General features: G+C 36.5%; 1 protein-coding gene across 1 annotated transcript in view; it reads left to right on the forward strand.

The window, feature by feature from the left end:
- The window catches only part of LOC122816501 (coronin-7-like), a 3,324,782-nt gene that overhangs the window by 3,217,631 nt on the left and 94,578 nt on the right, over positions 1–12,573 (forward strand). The window contains exons 20-22 of the mRNA XM_044089332.1: positions 7,013–7,117; positions 10,208–10,293; positions 10,828–10,969. Of these exons, the coding sequence (XP_043945267.1) occupies positions 7,013–7,117; positions 10,208–10,293; positions 10,828–10,969 (333 nt within the window). The remainder of the gene's footprint in view (positions 1–7,012; positions 7,118–10,207; positions 10,294–10,827; positions 10,970–12,573) is intronic.

Raw genomic sequence — 12,573 nt, forward strand, 5'->3', positions numbered from 1 at the left:
ATTGGGGTTGCATGATCCACTTCTCCCCTTCAGAAATAGCTCAGCACTTAGGAGAGCCATTTATAAACAGTTTGATCTCCTCTCTTCAGGGAAAGGAGAATATGAATTCTCCACCTTACACTGCACAGGACCATGCAAGAGGAAGAACATTGGCCTCTAAAGGTCCTCTCCTCTCCATGGTGTACACTTCAGGAGGCTTACCAGGCCTAGGAGCAGGTGGTGAGTGAGTTTTCCTCTTGGTGATTCTCATTTTGGATCTGATAATATCACCTTGAATGAAAATTTTAGAAAGGCAGAATTGTTTTTCTTCAAAGACTAGCTACTTCTGGATGAAAACCAAGCCTGTCTTATTATTACTTATGCCACTCTAAAAAAAAAAAAAAAAAACTGTTTTGCTTACAGTGGTCCCATACTAGGACTAATCACACACATTCAGTATTCTATCTGTGAGGCATGTAGCTGTGCGATGCAGATTCTGTGCTGCCAGTCATATGTTTTGCATATGGCAGCTGAAGTTCTGCAGTTTTTTCCTAAACACTCGTGTTACACTGCCTGTGGCCATAGTCTTTACCAGAAATGTCTGGACATTTAAGGAGACTTTCAGCTCTGCTGTAGTTGTGAATTCCACAGGCTGTGGCAGTGCTGTCCTCTGGCATGTCTGGGTGAGGCTTATGTCCTTTGCAGATCACCCAAAGGTGATCTTTGCAGCTGACCCCTTTCAGGGTAAATTGCTGTTTTGTTAAGAAAACAATGAAAGATTGAAAGGACTGAAGGAGACAGGCAGATCTCACCAACGGTGGGAGGTTCCCTCCAACAGGTTCAGTGTTGATGTCAGCTGATGCAGCATAATGGGAGACAAGCCTATTGCTGTTTGCTGCAGCAGGCACTGTCCCTGTAACATCAGAAAACAAAGTTACTCGGTACACTCCTGGAAATAGTGCATCAGAGGTTCTCTGCAGGGGCATTCTGGCAGGATGATCCTCCTGCAGTCCTGTCAACAGCACTACCGACTTCCCTTCCAGCCAACGTCTGCAGCTGGGAAGGTGCTTGAAGTCAGATTATCGCTGCGCCATGTAAACTGTAGATTCATCTCCAGTGAAGTGGTCAGGATAATTATAGCTCTTGGGCATTCCTTTGAGTTTGATGCTCTACCTAGCCCTGTTTTCTGTACTACATGCAGTTCCAGTTAAAAAACACGTGGAAAGGAGGTAAGCACAACAGTTGTGATGAGAGAGAGTGATTTCGCACATTCCCAAGCATCAGGAAAAAGGATATTCTAATCCAGTTTCTTAGGTCTTTAAAAGTCAGGAAAACTTTGATCCATTCTAGATCTCAGATGACTAAACATTATCATACAAAAAAAGATATAATTTAGTCCAACTTAAGATCTTCTTCTCTTTGATGCATTATAGATTGTCGATGTACTGTGTGACCTTTGGACACTTATTACACTCGTAATGTACCAGAAGAATGTCTAGTGTTTTAACTGGAAGCCACTGACTTTCAGTGCAGAATCTACTCTTTTGTACTGTTGATTTTGAAGACAACAGCTTTTTATTGAAATATTTGGTATCCTGTCTAGTGACACATGGGCTCATTCTTCACAAGGGAGTAATGTAATGGGCATAGGATTTATCCATTTATTTCTTAATTTGTTCAGTGTGGGCTAATTGAAAGAATATTTTAGACTCGACTGAATCTAAAAGACATACACCAAACATAAGTATGCATGATATTTTTAATAGTTGAAGGAATAAGAAATAAATAACAAATATACAAAAGTATTCATAAATGCAGCAGACAAAAACAGAAGTGTGTATGCCTCAGGAGAGGAAACGATGGGTAGATTAAGAGAAGAACTAGATAAGTAATTTTAATCCGTGAATACTGAGGTTAACGAACTTGTCAGTTGAAGAGATGAAAGGTTTATGTTTTAGCCTTTTCCTTACAGCAGCTTGAGGTTGCATTAAATGTTAAATAAGTGAGTAGTTTATTCTTTAAAGGCGGTGAAGCATGCAGACTTCTGATGTGTGAGAGGCTGAATCTGCATCTGCCTTGTTAGAACTGTACACCCTTGATTAAGCACGTACTGCTGTATTACTTCTTGTTTAGAAATGTTACTCCTTCATTTCAAAACTTTTCCACCAATAGCAGAGTATAAAAGGTAGTCTGATGTGGTATATATTTCTGCCCCCTTATCTTTTGATTTTCCCAAGGGATCCTATTGGACCATGTTACTCTGTTTTCTAGAATGATGTAGGAGCATACTTTTGCGTTATACAAGTGATACATTAGACTAACACTTTGTATGCTGATTTGCAAACTGGCCATCCAACAGATCTCATTTTGTTTAAGTTGCTGGTACACTCTTCTCTGAGTGTATAATTATGAGTGGGGTGCCACACAGACCCATGCTAGATTCTTTCCTTTTTGGCATTTATTTTGCAGATATGCAAGCCAATATCCTAGAAGTTTGGTTGACCAATTTTGCATATGAATGCAAGCTGTGCACTCTCTCTACTCATCCAGTGATATAGAATAGCTCCAGCAAGGGTCAGAATATGCATATACTAGGTGTACTAAAAATGGTCTAAAGTTAACTGTAAAAAAAAAAAAAGTGCAGCATTCTGCCAAAAGCTTTCCCCACCTCATATATTATAAATGGTACTCCTGTTCAGACAGAGATGGTCATAAGAGACCTGGGTACTTACGTACACAATTCTCTGTTACTTAATCATCATGTTTCATAAAATCCTTCTATGTAGCCCAGTTAATTACCAAGGGAATATCATCAAGAGCCAAAGAAACTATCCTAACCCTACATTCTTCCATTATCAGACCCTTACTTGAATACGATGCTCACTTTGGTATGTATAAATCTAAGCATATCCTTCATCTGGAAAGTCTCCGAAGATGTCTAGCCAAGAACATTAAAGGTCGTGAATCTTTCAGCTATTCCAAAAGATTGGTACAACTCTCTTTATACTCAATAGCCTCTAGCTGCTCCAAGGTAATCTGGGTTTAACTTTTCAAGTCATGAAAGACCAAATCCTTTTTAATCTCCTGTTTCTTCACAAAACCCATGCCCTACATACATCCACAGTAGAGACCTCAATCTTCACCAAAACATTAAAAAACTTGATGGAGGGATAAGTTCCTAACATGTTGTATTCCCAGCCTGTGGAATAAGTTGCCACTACAGGTCAATTAATATACTACTCTGGCTACCTTTAAGGCCAGTCTTGATGACTGGATGGATGGACACAACTTAACACCACACTTATCACATAAAGCCCTGCTCATTTTGGGAGGTAAGCAGTTTTAAGTGCTTGACAAGGGTGTCCATTCGTGACATTTCCTATACTAGCTTTCTCACAGAGTATTCTAGAAGTTCCCCACATCACATCTTCACTTTGTGAAGCATATAATGTTCATGCTTATAGTTTCACCTTGAGAGTGAAGCTCAAGTGGTGAATCTTGGCATCCATGTTGAGAAAACATAACACAGTGTTATAATTGGTGAGACTATCATAATATTTTGTAGTGCATACAGCTTTATCTGCACCATATACTACTACTTACGGGGAAAAAATAGCAAAGTGTTTTGCTAGCTTTGAAAGCCATAAAACGCTTAGCTTACACTGTCAGTTAGGCAGTGTAATGATGTAGATCATGTTTTACACTGGTCTTTCATGCCTTTCAACTGTCAAGATTTTACAGCATGTCCATATTATTGCTTCATCCTTTTGGTTTGTTCCTAATAAAATCTGTAGTTTTCAAACAAACCACTGAGGATTCAGGTCAATAAATAATGACATACATTGGAGTTTCAGAGTTTATATCCTTCAGGAAATACATGCTAATACAAATCCTGTTATTCTAGCAACTTTTGAAGTTCATTAGAGGAACTTAGGGACATGTTACTGGTATGGACAGCAGGCAGAAAACAAATCTTTTGTTCTGCTGCTGTCATTTGCTGGTCAGGTACAGGCAGATTTTGCTGCTGAGTGTTAGACCCAACCTTAACAACTTATGGTGCAGGGAGTTCTTAACATTTGTTAAGGTCAGGTCGCACGCCATTCTGGCACTTAACTGGTTTGTCTTTTTCCAAATATAGGAGCATAATCACAGCACTCCACGCACTACATTGTTGTTACGATAAGTTCAGTGTGTGTCAGGTAATTAGGTGCATCAACCTGATTGAGATTTTTGAGTGCTGTGCACTTGTGTGTTCTGTGGGGAAAATTGGATGCAGATTTAGCTATTTAATTTTAGCATGCCCTGAGTTTGTTTTTAAAACTAGAATGGAGATTTGTAAGGATGGGAGAAGTGTATATGATTGAGAGGAAGTGTTGTGGTAATGCTAGGCATTTTCTAGAGAAATCTGTAAAAAAAGAGATTGGTATGGTAGAGTAGACCATGCTTTTGGAGAGTTTTCATTTTCTTTATGGCTTGCATGGTATATTGGACATACTTTAGTGTTTTGTCTGTGGTGATTCTGAGCAGTTTAGTGCTGGGTATTATTTCAGTATCGGTATTGTTGTACCTGAGATGATACTGTAAGACTAGATACTGACTTTCTGTGATTTAGGGGTAAGCAGCATCAGTATTTTTTTTCCTTACTCATATTTTTTGTTCAGACCATCAATGGATCAAAAGATTGGGAAAAAGCCCTAAAGAGCATCTAGAATCCCATGGCATCTAGGGATGTGGTAGCTTCCACATCACTGGCATAATTCACTTATTTCCCTTCGTGGTTATTACAATGCAGCCTTGGCCAGTTAGTTGTTGAAAGGATGGGAACAAAAGCTGAAGAGTAAGGCAAAGAATATAAATAAAAAAAAAAGTAATTTAGATGTTGTGGGGAGGCTAGGATGAGGAGCAAATGGGGGGGGGGGGGCATTTGGGATAGGGGTTTCCAATCTGCAACAGGGTTGGATGTTACATAGTCATTGGAACTTGGGATTCATCTCATCCTAGACTAGTCCTGTGTATATAGTGTAATATTTCACTGATAATCTTGTTTAGTTGTTGTTTCTTGTAGCCCTTTTCAACAAAATATCATCTGTCTCTCCAGCTCTTTGAAAACCATAACTTCATTACACACCATCTTTGAAATTCTCATTGTCTGTCTTTTGACAACATTGTTTTTCAAGAGTGGTAGCTGACAATTTTTAGCTTGTAAATATGCATTCGAGAAAATTGACCTCATACAAATTACAGAAGAAAAGGAATGATTGTTCATACCATACCCTAAGTCTGTGTCTCTGACCATTTTAGTACAAATCATAAAAATGAGTTATTAAGCTCTGTTTAAACTCAACTAACTGTGCTTCATTTCCCATTCATAGAAAAAAACATATCCCAGTGAAAAGAGGATAGAAATTCACATTTTGTTTTTCTGTAGAATTTGAAACAAATTTATTTTCCCCTTGACACATTACTATATTTGCAAATAATGGGGCCACAGATGCTGCTATGGCTATGCCTTGTTACTGTTGTTAATAGTATTATCAAATAAAATAAATTGTTTTTCAAAAACAGTCCCAGAAAGCAATAAATCATTTCAATTGCATTTGCTAAAAATGTATTTTATCCACCAAAATGTCTCTCGACCAGGTTAAATCAGTATCATGGTGGATGGTAGTTTGCTCATCTTTTACATCAACCATTATTAAAATACATCATCTGTAAAGTCTTATTGCTTCAGTTTACTGAAAAAATGCAAATAATCCTTCACATATCAAGGCTTGTCTAAGGACTGACTATATTTTCAATGCATGTAACCATGGGATCAGTTTTAACAACCCTGACTGCAATAATAGCCTGGCAGGTGGATTGTGCAAATCTTGAATTTTAAGAATACTAAATAAACCAGTAATTCTGGACAATCCACTTTCAGGAATTCAAAACTATCTGGGGGAAAGTCTGCCTCTTGTTATCCAACAATGCATCTATGCCTTTGTACAAATTCATAATATCTGACCAGTCCACTTTTTTATAAAATGAATTGTCACTTAGTCTATTAAGGCCCTCAAAATAAGCACTGGTGTCCCTTATCACTACCCGCTTTACCTGGCTTCCTTATCTGAATACATTTGTAATTGTTTAACTCAGGCAAAGCCTTACATTCTACCTGTGTTGAGAAGACATATTTTTTATAAATATAAGTCTGCACATTATACGTAATTGCAGGTGTAGATAATATGGATTTTGTTGGTTGATTATATCTATTGTTTGCCTTACATTCTACCTGTGTTGAGAAGACACATTTTTAAGAAATATAAATATAACTCTGCACATTATACGTAATCGCAGGTGTAAATAATATGGATTTTGTTGGTTGATTATATCTATTGTTTAGTGTTAATGCAGATGCAGAAACAGCATTGCTAACCAACTATTACATGAAAAAAATTAAGGTTCAACTTTTACAAGTATATAATTTAAGCTCAGTCATGGTATTCGTCAGTTCCGCTTGCCTGGCTGGAATAAACATAAACCTTTTATTGAGAGTTCTTTGATGACTGATCATTCAGATAATGGTGCTTAAATTATTATATTATTTGAACTGTTAGTATTCCAATTGCTTTGTTTTGAAGAATTCTGATTTTGTTGTTGGCTAGATTCAAAAACGCTGAATGATTAAAGAAAAGCCCTAGAATTCTTTTCTCATCACTTTAGTGCATCCTTCTTCTCTTAGCAGAATGATTCAGTTGAGGGTGCGGTAGACATTACAGGTGAAGTGGTATGAGGAAGATGATATACAGTGCGTGAAAAACTGATTCAAATAATGCGGGTGTCATGCTTTTCTTAGATCTAACGCGACCTAATAAGCCAGGGGATCCTTTCCTGCTGTTGGTTCTTAACAAATCCTAAAGCACAAAGTTTAAGTGCCAATTAATATTTTGTGATGAAAAGCAAAGACAATTAAATTTAAAAAAATCAGTAAAGCTAAAAAAATTGAATGTTATTTTTTCATTTAACATGAATTACTTCCTGTGTTTTACAGATATTTGGCCTGGCTTGGAGTCCAGATGGGCAGCACCTTGCAACAGTCAGCAAAGATGGAAAGGTTCGGATCTATAACCCACGGCAATCTGCAGAGCCAGTACAGGTGAGAAACAGTTTGCCAGCTAAAGTAGCTCTAACATACAACCTCTCACTGCAAAATACCCTTATATATGCACTCACTTTTTATGCCAAATGACTTATGTGTGCATTTGTTATTTTTGGACTTTTAAGAGTTTCATATGGGTCGTTTTGTATAGATATGCCAACATACACATGAGGTGCAGTAGGTTTCATGTTTGCTCCTTTGTCCATAAGGTGAGGTCATGGAAGCCAGGCTAACTTAAGCTTTACTTGGAATGTGCTTAAACCCAGGTACTGTAGGACATAGAAAATAAAATTACACTCCATCTTGATAGTGTCACAGTTTCACAAAATGCCACCTGAACTGTAAAAAAGCATTTTTAATAAACCTTTTTGTTGCAAGTCTTAAGTATAACACTAACAAAAGCATTCTTTTTCAGGCTACCCGTTAACTGCTACTAAGATCCATTGTTATTTTTGGAGCAAACCTCTGTACAGACTCAGGGTAAATATTTGTGGAGGCTTACCAGTTCATTTGTATTACCAATTCACTACTCAGGAAGAAGTGCTTTTTACTTAAGTGTCCCTCACGTGTTCCCATAGGTTTCTTGCTACAGTTCAAACAGCATTTATTATGATCCAGTGTTGTACAAAATAGTATATTCTGACAGAGACTGCACCTTGTAAGACTCAGTGCTGGATACATTTCTACCATTTATTAGTGCTTTTCACATACTGTGCACTTCTTTCTTATTGACTTTACCTCCCAATAAGCTTTCTTTCTAAAAGTGTATTTCCAGAATAATTCAGTTTTCTACAGAAAACAGTAGCAGTGGGTGATTTTCAATTGCTTTAATTACAGGGTAATTCACAAAGGCAAGAAATGTCTGGTCCACGTAAGCAGTTTATTTTTTCAATGTTGCAACTCACCATTCTCTGAATTGCTTCAGCTGCTTGTTAAAATTTCACTGTACACCCTACAGTGCTATCAGCTTTTTATCTAGCAGACAGCTTTTCTTTCACTGCACAGGATTCACACTTATTAGAGTTTTTTTTCCGAGTCATGGTTAATTTACATGTTACAAAACTTCCCCAGTAGAATTTCATTGCTAGTCACAGGTCAAAAACACAATGCACAGATGCTAGTAGGTTATTTGTGTTCTTCAGTAGTTTTGAATTTTTTCAGAAACACCATACAATTGAAAAGCTAGCTTCCCTAAGCACTTCACACCTTTTTTAGACTGTAGTTTACAATGTGCAGTATCAGCAACATTTTCCAGTGCACCTACTTCAGATCAGCAATTACAATGTTTACCTGAGTTTACCCTGTATGTACACTGAAAAGCTGTCAGACTTATTGTCTCAAAAAGTCAGTATAATAATTTTCATCGGTGCACAATTATTTTAAAACATAGGCTTTGTATTGCCACAGAGTTTTTGCAACACTCTCTATATCAGTTACTGCTTCATTTTTTGAGCATACCAGTTTTCCATAATTTGCATTTAGTAGCACAATTTTTGTACATTTAAGAATTTCTACTGTTATCTGTAAGTCAGATGTAATTTAAGACAACAATGCTTCATTGTTCATTGATTTCTAAAATGCTATAAAGTACTTTTTGCAGTTTGAAAATTCAGCACAAGTTTGCCATAATCACAACATGGTCAGTAATTTATTTCACCTGTTTATTAGAGCACATACTTAATACTGCAAAATATTTTTGCCCAACACATTTCTTTCAGCACATTCACTCTGCATATCTTTGGTAAACAACCTTCAGCCAATGTGCATAGATGTCTTTTGATAAGTAACCTTAAAACAGTTTCAAACTCACTTATGTTCTTCATTTTCAGAATCTAGCCTTTATGTTTCTGACTGTGGTTCTAGTTCTGCTTTGATGTGCCAAAGAAAGATGCTCCAGGCTCTTTAACATTCAGTTAAGAACTGATTCAACAGTAATTTTTTGAGGGGTCACTTCCTATCCCATTTTAATACATGTACTTCTTTAGAAGACACCACCCTGAACCACTTTTGTTCGACTTACTAACTCAGTGACATGTGCATACCTTCTCATTGTGGATATTTTTAGCAGAAATCATAGTTTTCCAAAACATTAGCAGTCTATTACTTACAGTAAACTTTCAGGCTAATGTATTCTAAGAGTCCTTACTTTTGTACACAAAACTCCCTCGAAGTGGGAAGCCAGTGTCTTTGCTGGCCTGTCTTTAATCCTGCTTTTTATATGAAAGCAATTTGTTGTCTCCACTCAAATCATGTGTGTATCATAAGCTTCCCATGCTCCAAGATTGCAGCTCCACAGACTGCATAGCAGTCACTAGTGGAAATTATGTTACAATGTATGTATGTGGTGTTTCTGTACACACACACACACACACATATATATATATATATATATATATATATACATATATAAAATGTATATTGACTCAGACAAATACATACATGTACATGTGTTTGTGTAAGTCTGCATATCGTGGAAGGACATGTCATGTATATAATGTTGTTGCAACACGGTTAGCAGTTTCAGAAAACTGAAGCTGCCTCTGAAATACTTCACCACTGCTGTTTTTTCTGTGTATCTCATTGCATTTGATCCTTGCACCAGTTACTGCTTTGTTACACCCTAATAATATCACATCTGAAGCAGTGATGTGCAGTTCTGTCTGCAATGCATGTAAGCCTTTTTCTGGATTTTTCTATGTTGTAAATCTGAACCCCTGTTTAAGTTCCCTTTAGCATGCTGCTATTATTCACGGTAGTGTAAGCATTTTGTTTTGTACACCCAGTGGCATTTGCTCTGCACTGTGCACATTTATAATATACTATTAGCTATGGTTTCTGCAGTATGATTGATATGCTAAAAGTAATTTCAGCAGTGCTGTAAAACAAAGATGTAAAGAAAATCATGAATCTCATAGCAACTCATACACTGGCCCATACATGTCTTCAGTGATAATTATGCTAAAACGTTCAGTTAGCCTTATAGTACACAACATCTTGTTATATTGCACTGTTATAACACAGTAATCATTTAAATAACTTAGTCTTCCCAGTGGATGCTAATCATAATTTTTTTCTGTTAACCTATAGGAAGGACCAGGACCAGAAGGAAGCAGAGGTGCCCGCTTGGTCTGGGTGTGTGATGGCAAGTTCTTGTTGGTTTCTGGATTTAACAGGTAGACAGTTTAAATTCCACTTCAAACAGCAACAACATTGTAATTATACTTAAAATGTGTGCATTTTAACATGTTGTTAAATGTGTTTCTATCATGCATTGATACATAACAGTTTAATGAGCTTTTTTTGTAAGTTTTGTTGCTTTGTAAGGCATTATATTAAGTCTGATGCACTGGATGCTTAAAGTTTGTGATTTTATTTATGACTATATTTTGGTATGTGCTGAGATAGACATGTTTGAGTCTCTCATCCTCTCTGCGTACTGTATGAATAGGTTAACCTTGTTGTCATGCCTCTGGACAGCTGCTTTTAAACTGGCATCTGTGTATAATCATCTTTTAAAGTAACAAAAGTAAATTAAAAATAATTATTTAGATTTTGCATGTTCTCTTGTAAACATCACAGTCTTCCTTTCTGGACCTCTTAATTGCCTTTGTTTTTAAGGGTTTCAGCTCTGAAAACATTGCTAGAAAATTAATATAGATATTGTCAAAACAGAAGTGATTCTGACAGTCTGTGTTTTATGCTTTCAGCCGTAGTGAACGCCAACTTTACCTCTATGGTACTGACTCTCTTTCTTCTGGGCCTGTTTCTACAATCAGCAATGATGTATCCCCCTCCACTCTTATTCCATTTTATGATGAGGATACCAGCACTGTTTTCTTAACTGGAAAAGTAAGTAGGAAAACAAAACCTGTGCCAGGAATTCCGTGTTAAGTCTGACACATGTATAGGTTGGGAAGGTGTAAATCATTACAGCTGTAGCTTTTCATGTTTGTGCATACCACATCTCTTTGTAGTGAGCTGTCATTCATGCAGCCACTGGCTTGTGAATTAAAAAGAGTGAGTGTTCTGATGCAGTATGACGACCCATAGTTCCTTCGTTGTTGCAGCTGCTAGCGTAATCACTAATAACACTGGTATGTTTGCTGAGAAAAAAGACAAAAGGAAAAACTGTTGCAAAACACGAAGATGCCAAACAGGAACAAAAGGATGAGCCACTCCACAGTAAAAAATGCACCTATTCAGGCCAAATTCAATAAAACCAATTCTGGACGTTATTGAAGAAAATAAAACAAATGATAAGCGCTTTCATCCTGACCACATCAAAACTTCATCAGATAACAAATTCATTTACACAAACCATTTATATAGTACAGAGAAAACTGGGTAAAACAATCATTAAAAGTTAATAAGTTATTTAAAATAACACACCCCCTTAAAGAAAAATCATGTAAAAACCATGCTTTATATATGAAAACTGGTTAAAATGCATAAATAAATGTGGAAAATTCAAATTGTATTCTAAAACCATAATAAAATATATAATTTACTAGTACAGAAGAAATATAATTTTTTTTTAAAAGAAACACTGTTATCTTTCTAAAGCTTTTAGTTTCAACAGAGAGCTAATGGAAATGTGTTCATTTAAGCCTGGCCAACGTGATGCACTTGAGACGCAGTTGCCAGTAAACCTCTCTCCTTTCTAACAAAAGTGACCAGGCACCACCTCGAGGTTCTGTTTTAATATTGTCAATGACAGTGAAATGAAAAGAGTGACCAGTATTTTCCATAATGTGTTTACTAAGTGCATTAGTATCTTTTTTTGATTTTATATCATACAAATGTTCGTAAATTCGGTTCTTTAATTTACAGTCAGATTTTCCAATGTAAAAACAGCTACAACAGTTACATTGGGCACAATAAATGATCCTTTCAGATCCACAGTTATATTTTTGATGTAATTTCACTTCAATGTTGTTTATCAGAAAAATGGCCCCTTCCTTAATGTGTTTGCAATATTTACACATGCCACACTTTTTCATGTGCCCAACATTATTCACTCCCTTTGGTTTCATCTCAAAAATGTTTTTTAAGTTTCTGCCTTTCTTGAATACTATGGTGGAGTGTGAATCAATGAAAGGTCTAATAGCTTTCTCTTGGTTTAGAATGGTCCAATTCCTTTCCAAGATTTTCCTTAATGCAAAACTGTCATTGGTATATATAGTAATAAAATATGTCTTATAGTCCCTTTTAAGTTCTTGATTCTGCACACTTAAAGACTGGGTAAAATTATTGGTATTGGTGGTGCTGTTCTCAGTGTCTGTTAATAAGGGGATAAAATGCCCTCTCTCCCTTTTATTTACTAACTCTAACATAATGTCAGTACTAAATTTGCACGGGTAGCCGCTTCTTGAAAACATGGCTTTCAAATTGTCACATTCGCTAAGGAAATCATCCATAACTGATACCATTCGGGCCGCCCTCACAAATTGTCC

This window comes from Protopterus annectens, chromosome 12.part0, assembly GCF_019279795.1.
Source record: "Protopterus annectens isolate FY-2018-M chromosome 12.part0, PAN1.0, whole genome shotgun sequence".
Lineage (NCBI taxonomy): Eukaryota > Metazoa > Chordata > Ceratodontiformes > Protopteridae > Protopterus > Protopterus annectens.